At 44.6% G+C, this 14,791-nt stretch overlaps 1 protein-coding gene across 1 annotated transcript in view; it reads right to left on the bottom strand.

The window, feature by feature from the left end:
• PML (PML nuclear body scaffold) overlaps positions 1 to 14,791 on the bottom strand; it is a gene marked incomplete at its 3' end in the record, with an annotated part of 43,013 nt that overhangs the window by 9,340 nt on the left and 18,882 nt on the right. The window contains 1 exon segment of the mRNA XM_045163782.1: positions 721 to 1,301. Within this exon segment, the coding sequence (XP_045019717.1) occupies positions 721 to 1,301 (581 nt within the window).

The following is a 14,791-nucleotide window of genomic DNA, read 5'->3' as shown; positions in this document are numbered from 1 at the left end:
GTCTCCCCACTTCCCCAGTGCCCACGCAGGGCCCACAAAGGTAGGCAGCTAGTCCAGATGGCAGGCCATCCGAGGGGCAAAAGATCCCCTCCACTGAGCCTGGTTTTGGGTAAGCACCCAACCAGGGGATGGGGGTGGGGGGCAGGAGCGGTGGTGTGGTAGTGGTAGTGGTCGGCCCCTCTGGGCTAAAATGATACAGGGTATGGTTCTCAGCTTTATAGTTTCTTAAGTCCCTTGAGGGGCTTCCCCCAGTGGCTCAAGCAGTAGGCAATCTGCCTGCAATGCAGGATACCGGGGTTCAATCCCTGGGTTGGGAAGATTCCCTGGAGAAGGAACTGGCAACCTATTCCAGTCCCTCTTGCCTGGAGAATTCCACGAAGGGGAGCCTGGTGGGCTACAGTTCATGGGACCAGAGTTGGACACAAGTGAGTGACTTGCACTTTCAACTTCCTTGAGAGTCACAAGATCACAACGAATACTCAGCGTCTTGTAAATCAGTCAGACGTGACCCTACTGGGTGGCTGCAGGCTTCCGCTCCCCTAGACTTATCCTGCTCTCCGTAACCTACGATGTGATCAAACCCAAGAGACTTAATAAAACCCCCCGTTTCCTCTTATGTCACATGGGGCTGATCTTTTCCACCTGCCTTTCCCCAGGGGCAAGAGCAGGCCCAAGCCCTCCCAGGGTAAACAGGCCAGCCTTGAGCTGATGCTGGCTTACCTGTACCCCGGCTGATGCAAGAGACGAGGTCCTGCAGGCGCACCCTGAATTCGTCGAAGCTGTCTGTGCGCACGGTGGCTCGCAGGCTCTGGGGCTCCTCCTGGCGCAGCTGGTGGAGCGCCTTGCGCAGGAAGTCATGCATGTCCAGCACCTCCTGATCCGAGGCGTAGAGTTTCATCCTCTGCACCAGCACGCTGCCCATACGGATCCGCTGCAGTACGGCATCCAGCCGGCCCAGCTGGCCCGCTATCTCTTCGTAGTCGCGCTGGTACCGCGCACCCACGCCTTCCAGCAGCTGACGCTCCTGCTCTAGCACGTGCGCTACCACGTCGCGCACGCGCTCACGGATGAACTCCTCAGTGTCGGCGCGTACGCGGCCCAGCTGGCTGATGGCAGAGCGCATCTGCGCCTGCGCTGCCCCAAAGGTGCGGTCCTGCTCCTGCAGGTCCTGGGTCATGGTGTCCAGCTCATCCTGCCGCTGCTGGATCTCCATGCTGATGTCACACTTGAGCTCGCTGTGGCCCCTATCCAGGAGCGCGCACGAGCAGCACAAGGGCTTGGAGCAGCCTCGGCAGTAGATGCTGTGGACACAGAAGGTTGGCCTGATTTAGGGCATTCCTGTTTTCTTTTTCTCTTTAAATATTCTTTATTAAATGCCTCTTCAAAACAGTTACAAAACTTTGAATCCTAGTATATTTCTACATCTGTGCTTTTCTCAGTTCAGTGTTTCTGGTTATGGTGATAGTATCCAAACTACTAATAAAACTTATTGGAACATAAAAAAGTTACCAAAGTAGTAATAGCTAGCCTCCATCCATGAAATACTGTATATTAACACATATATGTAATTTAGAAAAACAGTAACAAAGATCCCACATGCAGGGCAGCGAAAGAGGCACAGATGTAAAGAACAGACTTTTGGACTCTATGGGAGAAGGCGAGGGTGGGATGATTTGAGAGAAAAGCATTGAAATGTATACATTCCCATATGTAAAATAGATGACCAGTGCAAGTTTGATGCGTGAAGCAGGGTACCCAAAGTTAGTGCTCTGGGACAACCCGAAGGGATAGGGTGGGGAGGGAGATGGGAGGGGGTTTTAGGATGGGGCGACACATGTACACCCATGGCTGATTCATGTCGATGTATGGCAAAAATCATCACAATATTGTAAAGTAATTATCCTCCAATTAAATAAATCTTTTTTTTTTTTAAGCAGAGTTAATCATCATCAGAAGCACCCAGCACTTCTGAATTTCTTTTCTCCACTTCGGAGGCAACCAGGAGAGCATCCTTCACACCTCTGGCTCTTCTCCACCTCGGAGGCAACCAGGAGAGCATCCTTCAACCTGGGTGCATCCTTCACACCTCTGGCTCTTCAAACCACTTCACATAAATATTCACACTCTTCTGCTGCTGCTGCTGCTAAGTCGCTTCAGTCGTCCAACTCTGTGCGACCCCATAGACTGCTAGCAGAATTCTAAGGACTTGATACATTTCATCCCACTTAATCCTCGGTAGAGTTTCTTAAGAGAACTATTATTATCCTCACTTTACAGATAGAAGAAATCAAGATGTTCAGAGGTTAAATAACTGACTCATACCTACAACAATTTTGGGCAGGCTGATGTTTTTTTTTAAAAAAAATCAGATCATGCTAAACAATTATTTTGTAACTTCCTCCTCTAATTTAACTTTCGTTCAGGACACTCCCCATCTAGGTCTACAAGCATTATCTTTAGTTCAGTTCAGTCGTTCAGTTGTGTCCGACTCTTTGCAACCCCATAAACCGCAGCACCCCAGGCCTCCCTGTCCATCACCAACTCCCGGAGTCTACCCAAACCCATGTCCATTGAGTCGGTGATGCCATCCAACCATCTCATCCTCTGCCGTCCCCTTCTCCTCCTGCCCTCAATCTTTCCCAGCATCAGGGTCTTTTCCAATGAGTCAGCTCTTCGCATCAGGTGGCCAAAGTATTGGAGTTGCAGCTTCAACATCAGTCCCACCAATGAACACCCAGGACTGATCTCCTTTAGGATGGACTAATGTATTCTTTAATAGCTCCATTACATTCCAGATGGACCACACTGACTCAGTCATTCTATTAATAATGCATTGGATCAGTTTAGTGGAAGACAGTTTTTCCACGGGGTGCTTGGGAGGGGTGTGTGCAGGGGAGGGGGGAGGGGTTGGAGGAGGGGTGGTGAGGGGTGGTTCAGGCAGTGATGAGAGCAATGTGAAGCAGCAGACGAAGCCTCCTTTGCTCCTCGCCAGTTCCTAACAGGTTTCTGACCAGGATGGGTCTGCAGCCCAGGGTGTTGCAGAACTCCATGTTAACGGGCATTCCAGTGATTTCCTGTTTGTGCATTTCCCCCCAATATGGACAATGCTTTATGTAGCCTAATGCATAGATCCTTTTGTTTCTATGAAATATATTACAAAATAGAATTGCTAAGAGAGTGTATATTTTTATTTAATATATTTTAGCCAGCAGACACTTCCATAGTATTTACTATGTGTCAAGACACTTATAAACACTTCACAAATATCAACTCACTTAATCCTTATAACAATCCTATGGAGTGGGAATTATCATTGTTCCCATTTTAAGGAAGGAGAAACTAAGCATGAGGTACAATAACTTGTTCAAGGTCACACAATTAGAAAGCGATAGAGTCCAGAAGTAGGCAGAATTCTGTAGTAGGCAGAATAATGGTGTGCATTCAAGTACTGATTCCTGGAACCTGAATATGACACGTCACATGGCAAGAAGGGCTTCCCTGATAGCTCAGTTGGTAAAGAATCCGCCTGCAACACAGGAGACCCCAGTTCAATTTCTGGGTTGGGAAGATCCCCTGGAGAAGGGATAGGCTACCCACTCCAGTATTCTTGGGCTTCCCTTGTGGCTCAGTTGGTAAAGAATCCACCTGCAATGTGGGAGACCTGGGTTTGATCCTTGGGCTGGGAAGGTCCCCTGGAGAAGGGAAAGGCTACCCACTCCAGTATTCTGACCTGCAGAATCCCATGGACTGTATAGGCCATGGGGTCGCAAAGAGTTGGACTCGACTGAGTGACTTTCACTTCATTTCACATGGCAAAAAGGACTTGATAGGTGTGATTATATTAAGGATCTTGAGATGGGAAGATTATCTTGGATTATCTGGGTGGAACCAATGTAATCACTGCTGCTGCTGCTGCTAAGTCACTTCAGTCTTGTTCGACTCTGTGTGACCCCATGGACTGCAGCCTTCCAGTCTCCTTCATCCATGGGATTTTCCAGGTAAGAGTACTGGAGTGGGGTGCCATTGCCTTCTCCGAATGTAATCACAGGCAACCTCATAGGGGAAAGAGGAGAGAGGCAGGAGAGAAAGAGAGGGAGAGGAAGCGGAGGTCACAGTGATACTGCCCTGGTGGCTTTGAAGGTGGCAGGGGATCAGGAAATACAGAATGCAGACAGGGACTTCCCTGGAGGTCTAGTGGCTAAGACTCTGCTTTCGATCCCTGGTCAGGGAACTAGATCCCACATGCCAAAACTAAACATTCCATGTGCTGCAATTAAGGCTGGGAGCAGTCAAATAAATAAATAAACAATATTTTTTTAAAAAAGAAAAGAATGCAGGCAGCCTCTAGAAGCTAGAAAAGGCAAGAAAATGGACTCTCCTCAAGAGCCTCCATAAGGAACACTGTCCTACAGGCATCTCGATTGTAGCTCAATGAGACCTACTGCAGACTTCTGACCTCCAGAGGTAAATAGCCATCTATCTGTAATGGTTCAGTTCAGTTCAGTTCAGTTGCTCAGTCGTGTCCGACTCTTTGCAACCCCATGAATCACAGCACGCCAGGCCTCCCTGTCCATCACCAACTCCCGGAGTTCACCCAAACTCATGTCCATCGAGTCGGTGATGCCATCCAGCCATCTGATCCTCTGCTGTCCCCTTCTCCTCCTGCCCCCAATCCCTCCCAGCATCAAGGTCTTTTCCAATGGGTCAACTCTTTGCATGAGGTGGCCAAAATACTGGAGTTACAGCTTTAGCATCTTCAAGCTCCTAAATTTGTGGTAAATTGTTACAGCAACAATAGGAAACTAACTAAAACCCAAGTAGCCTGGCTCAGAGCCCACATTCTGAAACATTGTATTAAATATTACTCTTCAAATAGCACCAGGAGGACTTGCCTGTGATCTGGTGGTTAAGAATCTGCCTGCCAAGGCAGAGAACATGGGTTTGACCCCTGGTTCAGGAAGATCCCACATGCAGGGAGGTGACTAAGCCTGGGCACCACAACTACTGAAGCCCGTGTGCCCTGGAGCCTGTGCTCTGCCAACAAGAGAAGCCAGGGCAATGAGAAACCCTGGTTCACCGCAACCAGAGAAAGCCTGCAATGCAGCAACGACGACCCAGCGTAGCCAGAAGCTCATTAATCACAGATTAAAAAAATATTACCAGGAAAAATATTAGTTACTTCCCTAGAAATACTGCTGTAATTTACTCTCACCAGCAATGAGAATAACAAGTAAGCCCATCTAAGGCCAGGAGAAAGGATTTTAGCTGGGGCCACTTTAGTCTCAATTATTGAGATCAACTTGTCCCAGAAATGCCAAAAGAGAGCCTGCTGGCCAACCCGGTTCCAAAGTCTTGGCACCAGGTACCAGGTACGAGTCCTCCGCTTCACCAGCTCTCAACCTTCCCAAGTCACCCAAGGTGGTAAGTCCCAGGGCTTAAGCCTCTTGATCAAACAGAGGAGACTCATTTCACACTAGCAAAACTTCTCTGGAAACAGAAAAATGTGTGGAAGAGGGAACAGGGGTCACTACTGGGTCATGTGCCTTCAACACCTCCAGCCTCAGCACACTGGATCTAAGTAACAGAGACTCATCTAGCCTGTGAGGCAGGGCCAGTGACTGAGGTAAGTGGTAGGGGGAGCAGAGAAAAACGCTGGGCAGATGCGGATCTGACCTCAGCTCTGTGCCGTTCCTTGGCAGGTCACATAACCTCTCTGGACCTTGGTTTTCTTATCTGTAAAATACGGGTAATTCCCACCTCATATGGGAGTGCTGGAGAAGATCAAATAAGTCCGTCATGAATGTTTTGAACAAAGACTATAATTATGATTGACTGAAATATTAGTGTTCTCTAATGACACTATTAATGAGAAATGCTAAGGATTATGAAAACAATGAGTAACTCTGGAGAGGGAAATTTGGCAATATTCATCACAATTACAAATATATTTATACTTTGACCCAGCAACACCCCTTCTAGATTTCTTTTCTACAGCTCTATCTCCAGGCATAAAAGGTAACATCTGTACAATGTGACACAGTCCATAATAGCAAAGAATAGAGACAACCTAAGTGCCCATCACTGCTCAAAGAGTTACATAAATTAAGATGTACCTGTGCAACAGAGTACTACACAGCTGGAAAAAACAGAGGAGGTTCATTAGAGGCAAAAATCTCCCTGGCAAAATAAGGATAATAATAGGAGTATTAGAAGGATTACATGTGTTATATACGTATAAGGTTAGAACAGTAACCAGCATATACTGTATTCAATTATGATGATGTATATTTTAAATAAATCAAGATGTGAAGTGTATATATAGAATGCTACCCTTTGTATATGAATGGAGAAAAATAAGAATATATTCATATTTGATTGCATTTGAATAAAGAAACCTTGGAAGGTTACAAATTATTAGTTATGGGATGGGGCAGGGCAGAGGTGGAGTAAGACATTTCACTGTACACCTTTGAGTTTGCTCTCCTTTTGCTGAACTGTGTGAATGTATTACCTATGTTTTTAATTAAAGAACAGAATTCTATTAGATGTGAGCAATGCTGCTGCCGCTGCTAAGTTGCTTCAGTCGTGTCCGACTCTGTGCGACCCCAGAGAAGGCAGCGCAGCAGGCTCCCCCGTCCCTGGGATTCTCCAGGCAAGAACACTGGAGTGCGTTGCCATTTCCTTCTCCAATGCATGAAAGAGAAAAGTGAAAGTGAAGTCTCTCAGTTGTGTCCGACTCTTCGTGACCCCATGGGCTGCAGCCCACCAGGCTCCTCCGCCCATGGGATTTTCCAGGCAAGAGTACTGGTGTGGGGTGCCATCACCTTCTCCATGTAGATGATTAGATAGGCTATAGACACAAAGGGAGAACTAGAACCAGCTGTCATTTTCTCAGCTTTGGGTCCATGGGAGAGGGGTTGAGTCTGTGGTGAGTGTCCCTTTCTCAGAAAAGGTGCTCCATAGGGATTTCCCTGGTGGTCCAGTGGTTAAGACTTTACCTTCCAATGTAGGGGTGCATATGTTTGATCCCTGGTCTGGGAGCTAAGATCCCACATGCCTCGTGGCCAAAAAACCAAAACATAAAACAGAAACAATATTGTAACAAATTCAGTGAAGACTTTAAAAAATATCCACATTAAAAAAAAAAACAACTTAGAAAAAAAGAAGAGTGCTCTAGGCTGGGAAGGGGACCCCTAGAGTGGCCTTTCTGGAGGGAGAGCAAGACTTGCTGCGTGGACCACAGTCTCTGCTGGGTCCTCTTCTTTGGCTCCTTCTGCCCCAAGTGCGGTCTCCCAAGGGAAACCAGCCACCGCTCCCCCTCTGCAGTCAAATACTCTACCACTGAGTGATACCCCCACCACTCCCCTCTGGATGGAAGGAGATAGTTAGCTTCAGGTCTCTCTCTGTTTGGGGCCTTACAACAGACACCCTGGGGCCCAAAGCCCAACTTTCTGCTCAGACTGAGGTGCAGACTCTGAATCAGAATGATCCCTCATGGGGCTGCCACCCAAGACCATGAATGACTTCCTTGGCTTAGTTCTTCACCTCCTGTGTGCTTGGCATTTTTAGGGGTGACAGAGGTGAGGTGGGCACCTGCCCATAGGAGCTCCATGATAAGGATTCGGACTTAATGCAAAGAGGTGTAGGTCTGGAGAGCAAAAGGGCACTCATTTACTCCTGGAATACTCAAAAGAACAAACTAAAACACTACCAAATCAATACACCAGAATTACAATAGCTGAATTCTATTCTAGCAAAGAAAACGAAAGAAAATATGGTGCTGGGAGCCAGCACGGGAGTCCCCACCCTATGACAAGGTCATGTGGGAGCGATCTGGTGGGCAAGGCGAGCCAGAACTCGAGGGGTGCCCCTCTGGGCCTGCCTGAGCGTCTACCCCAAAACCTGAGCCTGTCTGTTTTACTGCTTCATGACTTTCACCAATTCCTCTGACAGTCACAAGGGGCTATCCCCAACCGCTCTTATCTGTAAGAAAAGCAACTTAAGAGCTCTAGTTTATAAGTCTCCGGGGTATACACAAGGAGACTTAGTTATTCTAATAATGCAGGGCTTCTCAGGGAGTTAGAAAATTGTTAAAATAGAACTGATAGAAGATTTCTTTGTTGAGTTAATGCCTGCTGCCAAGTTTCCATATTTCTTACCCACTGTGCTCCTGGGAGTGTAATTAATATAGCTGATATATAAGAAATATAAGTAGAAGCTTTAATGTTAATAATAACCTTGGACCCCTAAACTTACCCCCACGACACTCTTGCCCTATAGGAATGCAACTCTGTCTAGTGCTTTTGGGGAGTGGTACTAAACTCTACGAAAAGTCACCTTTGGAGAAAATAAGTTTTTCTGGTTGACTAATTCTTATCAGAAGAAAAATGTTAGCAGGTCTCCTGACCAGAAGATGATGTAAATCACCCAAAGCCTTTGTATTTGCGATAATGATTAAGGTCTGCTGACCTTACATGACTTTGCATCCCCCATTATCTTCTATGTGCAACTTGAGGTATAAAAGTCCCTGCTAAAAATAAAGCTATGGGCCTTGCTCACCGAAGCTTGGTCTCCCCGTGTCGTTCTTTCTCTTCTTTCCTTTTGTCTCTACTCTTTCCTCAGGCCAAAGTAATTGGAGCGTGGGGGTATACTGATTTCCCACGTAAACCAATTATAATTAGGCCTCTGATTCTCTCCACTGACGCTATCCCTTTAAATCGCCAAAGCCGTCATCCTGAGGGAACCCCTGGATCCAACCAGGGCTGGACTCCCGTAATATGGTAAATATTTTCCAGTTCTCATTCACAATGGCAATTTTAAAAATGCTAAAAAAATTAATAATAATACCTAGACATAATCCTAACAAGAAACATGTAGAACTTATATAGACTAAAGGACAAAAAACCCACTAAGAGAGAAAGTCTAAAAACACGAAAGAGTGTATCAAGGTCCCAACTACAGAGACTATTATTATATTAATTTTTCTGAAGTTAATATAAAGGTCTGAAGCAATTTTGGCAAACTACGAATGAGATTTTAAAGCAATTACAAAATATTTTTAAATTGTTATTATTTTTGGCTGCGCTGGGTCTTCGTTGTGGTGTGTGGGCTTTCTTTAGTTGCAGAGTGGGGGGCTTCTCCAGTTTTGGAGCATGGGCTGTACTGCGCGTGGGCTCTCTAGTTGTGGCACGTGGGTTTAGTTGCCACTCAGCATGTGGAATCTTAATTTTCCAACCAGGGATTGAACCTGCATCCCCTGCATTGGAAGGCAGATTCTTAACCACTGGACAATGAGGGAAGTCCCAAGAATGAGATTTTAAAACTTAACCAATTGATTCTACATTTCACATGAAGGAGTAAAGAGATCAGATAGATAAGAAATTTTCTGAAAAATCCGTGTAAGGATGAGGATTTTCAGTGCCACCGACAACATTATAGAACTATCACTATTCATGTACTGGTTTAATAGCCAAGAGAAAGATCAGCACAACAGAAAGCCCTGAAAGAGACCCTGTCATCTATCAGAATACAGCATTTTACATAATGAAAAAGAGCATCCCAAACTAATGGACATTAAAGGTGTTTTCAACAATTTTATCAGGAAAACTGGTTATGAGAGAGGGAGGATAAATCAAGTTAGAGCTTTGCCTTATACACTACAACAAGATATATTTTTGATGAATCAGAGTTAAATATGAAAAATAACACCATGGGGATCTAACAGTTGGCTATTTACTCTCATGATCATAAAGACCTTATAACCAAGGAAGAAATGGAAGAAATCATACAGTCAACAGATGGAGTTGCCTGAAAATTCAAAATGGTCTATTTTTTGAAAAGACATGCACGAGCTCCTATTTTAAGGCAATTATACTTTGTGACACTCAGGGATGTTCATTCTGTTTTAGATGATTATAGAGACAGCAGGAAGGAAAGGAAAAATTCTATACTGATAGTAGTTACCTCTTTCTGTTCCTCCCTCCCCCTTTTTATGCACTGAGATTTTCCAAGTTTCCATACTCAATTCTAAACAAAGGAGTTTTGACTTTAAATAGGAAGCAATGGGGAACCAACAGAGAACATTTCAACTGGGAATTACAACAAAGCTCTATCTCTTCTGTTTTGTGCCACATTGTTTGGTTTATTCCTTTATGACTGTGCAGTGAATTGACTGCACTATGGGTATTTTAAGAGAAGCTCCAATAAGTTCCCTGGGTTCTCAGTCTTCCCATTCCTAAGCTGCCTGTGTGTAAACGTCCATGCCAGAGGCCACCTGACAGTGGACGAGGTGTCGGGAGCTCTGCCATGATTCCTGCCTACGAGACCGTGAGTGAATTACGTTCTCTCTGAGTCTTATCTATACAATAGGGATGAAGATTCTGTCTCACAGATGGTTACAAAGACGAAGGGCTGGTGTATGGGAAGCAAGCAGCACAGTGCCAGGTACACACTGGACATCCTGGAGTTGTGAAAGAAGACAGGGCATTAAGCACACAGCGGGGCTGTGTGTGTGGGGAGGGGGGCTAGCCCTGCTGCTGGTGGGTGAGCCTCTCAACCTCGGGCAGTAAGGAAATACCACCACTGAGTGTGGTCTCTGGACTGCTCCCTTCCCAGTAGGGACATGCCACCCTAAACCAGCCTCACCTCCCACGAGGACCACAGCGGCATGCCACTTACACTGTCCTAGGAATCTTGCATCCTCAGAATGCAAGAAGCAAAAATCCTATGAAATCAGGACCTGTGGAGGAGAGCTGGCCCCAGAGCAAAATTCCAGGGCAGGGCCTGGCTTGGTGAATGGTGACAGAAAAACCGTCCACGTCACACCCCCATCTCAACAAGGTGACTGGGAGCTTTCACTTCTGTGGAGTAGTGAAAGGAACAGCCTCCTTTGGAAATTCAAATAATTATCAAGAGGGGAATTAAAGGACTCCGTTAGTCATTTGCACAGCAGTATGAATGCACTTAACGGGACTGGTTTCCTGCTATCTCCAGGGTGACACAGTTGAGGAAATAAGATTTCTGAAGCCAGGAGAGGAGATGCATAGTTGGAGATGCCAAGATGCTCAAAGAGACTGAAAGCATTATCCATTAACTAGCCATTAGCTGAGGAGGTGGTGGCAGACATGGGGAAACCTGAGGTCTTAGGAAGATAAGAGAAGTTAGGAAAGAGGGGAGAAGGAAGCCTTGTCTATTTCGCACTGTCTCCTTATACTGGCCCCACAACCAAGAAAGAGGAAGAGAAAATTTGTACTTTTCCTCCCCCACTCTTTTCTGTGTAGGTCTCTGCTTTCAAGACGAGGTGGTCAGTGTTCTTTTGGGCCATGTCACTCATTCAGCCGGAGCACTGTTGCATGGGTCCCTGCCTCCCTTCCCTCTTTATGGCAGTGAAGGCAACTACCATCCAAAGGCCACTCAAGCCAAAGATCAAGGGGAATTCCAGACTCCTCCCCTCCTAGACTGCTTCAACAATTACTCATCCTTAAGTCTTACTAAATTCTATCTTCCTTTACTTAAATATAATTACTGAATACCAACTATGTTGCAGCTATGGGGCTAGAATGTAGAGATGATTAAGGCAGAATTCTAGTTCCCAGATCTGTCATACCAATTCCCAACAATACTGCCTTTGTTCTTGCCCCAGTTATGACTTTGATGCCTTTAAGACTGTCCCTTAGTAGGTCTCTTTGGTCTCTCCAGTCAACCCTTCCTCCACACAGTATTTCTAATATGTGATTACCATCATTAGCTTAAGTGATTGCAATGATGCCCCTTGGAAGTACTGCCAGAATAGTTATCAAGTGCAGGAAATATTTTAAGTGACCTGTAGTTATATGTTAATGAAGGAGACTCAAGTTTTGAGCAAGTTAGATCACTTGTGCAAATTCATTGAGTTGTATAATAATAACTACAATTATATAGTATTGAATACTAGTCAACATGAACATGATTTAAATTTACATGTCAGTAAATCTTGCAAGACAAGACAAAGTTTATCACATAGATAGTGATTATCAAGCTATTTTAATTTCTGCTTTATTGACTATGCCAAAGCCTTTGACTGTGTGGATCACAATAAACTGTGGAAAATTCTTCAAGAGATGGGAATACCAGACCACCTGACCTGCCTCTTGAGAAACCTGTATGCAGGTCAGGAAGCAACAGTTAGAACTGGACATGGAACAACAGACTGGTTCCAAATAGGAAAAGGAGTTCATCAAGGCTGTATATTGTCACCCTGCTTATTTAACTTATATGCAGAGTACATTATGAGAAAGGCTGGGCTGGAAGAAGCACAAGCTGGAATCAAGGTTGCCGGGAGAAATATCAATAACCTCAGATATGCAGATGACACCACCCTTATGGCAGAAAGTGAAAGGGAACTCAAAAGCCTCTTGATGAAAGTGAAAGAGGAGAGTGAAAAATTTGGCTTAAAGCTCAACATTCAGAAAACGAAGATCATGGCATCTGGTCCATCACTTCATGGGAAATAGATGGAGAAACAGTGGAAACAGTGTCAGACTTTATTTTTTGGGCTCCAGAATCATTGCAGATGGTGACTGCAGCCACAAAATTAAAAGATGCTTACTCCTTGCAAGGAAAGTTATGACCAACCTAGATAGCATATTGAAAAGCAGAGATATTACTTTGCCAACAAAGGTCCGCCTAGTCAAGGCTGTGGTTTTTCCAGTGGTCATGTATAGATGTGAGAGTTGGACTGTTAAGAAAGCTGAGCACCAAAGAATTGATGCTTATGAACTGTGGTGTTGGAGACTCTTGCGAGTCCCTCGGACTGCAAGGAGATCCAACCAGTCCATCCTAAAGGAGACCAGTCCTGGGTGTTCATTGGAAGGACTGATGCTGAGGCTGAAACTCCAGTACTTTGGCCACCTCATGCGAAGAGCTGACTCATTGAAAAAGACCCTGATGCTGGGAGGGATTGGGGGCAGGAGGAAAAGGGGACAACAGAAGATGAGATGGCTGGATGGCATCACCTACTCGATGCACATGAGTGTGGGTGGACTCCGGGAGTTGGTAATGGACAGGGAGGCCTGGCGTGCTGTGGTTCACGGGGTCACAAAGAGACGGACACGACTGAGTGACTGAACTGAACTGAACTGAATTTCAATAAATAAAATGGCAAAACAGATGGAAATGGCTGAAACAATCAATTGACTAAAGCCATGAATAAGAAAAATGATATTTGATGATCAGATAGCAATAACTTGTGGCTCAGCTGGTAAAGAATTCACCTGCAATGCAGGAGACCTGGGCTTGATCTCTGGGTTGGGAAGATCTGGAGAAGGGAAAGTCTACCCACTCCGGTATTGTGGCCTGGAGAATTCCATGGAGTCCATGGGGTCGCAAAGAGTCGGATATAGCTGAGCGACTTTCGCTTTCACTTTATGGGGCTTCCCAGGTGGCGCTAGTGGGTAAAGGAGTCTCCTGCCAGTGCAGGAGCTCCAGGAGACTCAGGCTCAATCCCTGGGTCTGGAAGATCCCCTGGAGCAGGAAATGGCAACCCACTCAAGTATTCTTTCCAGGATAATCCTATGGATAGAGGAACCTGGCAGACTACAGTCCGTGGGGTCGCAGACTCGGACACTCCTGAGCGTGCATGCACGTATGTAACTTAATACTTCGTTAGTTAAGGAACATATGATACAGAGGCAGCTCTTCTATTTAGTTGTACCAATCTCAAAACACCTCTCCAACTCTAACAGCTTTGACAGAACAAATCCAAATTGTAAAATATACTAAAGCAGGTATTTATTACGCAGTTCAATGACTATAAAGTTAATCATTAAATGTAAATAGAATCTGGGGACGTAGAAAACAAGTAGTAACTCATTATGTGACAAAAAATTTTGACATTCTCAAGTACTTTTATAAAAATGGGTATAAAATGATTTTATGTAGTTTTGATGTCTACTGTGGTTCTGATCTTTGTTATTCATTCAATACTCATTAAACATATACAGCCAACTCCAATTCCTGCCTAGGAAATCCCATGGAAGGAGGAGCCTAGCAGATTACAGTCCATGGGGTTGAAAAGAGTTGGACATAATTTAGCAACAAAAGTACCACACAATTACTTTTATAAAAAAGATAATAAAATGATTTTATGTAGCTTTGAGGGTCTACTATGGTTCTGATCTTTGCTATTCATTCAATACTCATTAAACATACACATTTCCCCCAAACTGTAGTAATACTGTTAAGATTATTAATCTGAAAAACAATAAAATCATAAATTAAAAACTGTAATACTAAAGGTAACAGAGCAAGAAGAAAATAAGTAAGAGGAAGAAAGAGGAGGAGGGGTAACATAAGAAATTTTCACTGAATTAGAACTTTTAGACTAAAGGAGCAAGTCAGGTTCTAGAATAACTTGATACAAAATGCTCAATACTAAGACAGCTTGGTTAAATTAATAAATCTCAGTAATGAAAAGTATCTTTAGGTATCAAGACAGAAAAAGCAAATGAATCTGTCCTCAGGACTCTACTGGTGAACATTTGATGCTGAACGATAATTCAGCAAAGTCTATAAAGCTCTAAAGAAATGACATCTGGAGATAATCAGATGGTCAATACTGAAATCAGATTGATTATATTCTTTGCAGTCAAAGATGGAGAAGCTCTATACAGTCAGAAAAACAAGACTAGGAGCTGACTGTGGCTCAGATCATGAACTCAATATTGCAAAATTCAGACTTAAATTGAAGAAAGTAGGGAAAACTATTAGGTCACTAGGGCACGACCTAAATCAAAGCCCTTATGATTATACAGTG

Source organism: Bubalus bubalis, chromosome 20, assembly GCF_019923935.1.
Source record: "Bubalus bubalis isolate 160015118507 breed Murrah chromosome 20, NDDB_SH_1, whole genome shotgun sequence".
In the NCBI taxonomy this organism is placed as follows: Eukaryota; Metazoa; Chordata; class Mammalia; order Artiodactyla; family Bovidae; genus Bubalus; species Bubalus bubalis.
The sequence above is the reverse complement of the archived record's forward strand: the minus strand, read 5'-3'. Positions and strand labels throughout refer to the sequence as shown.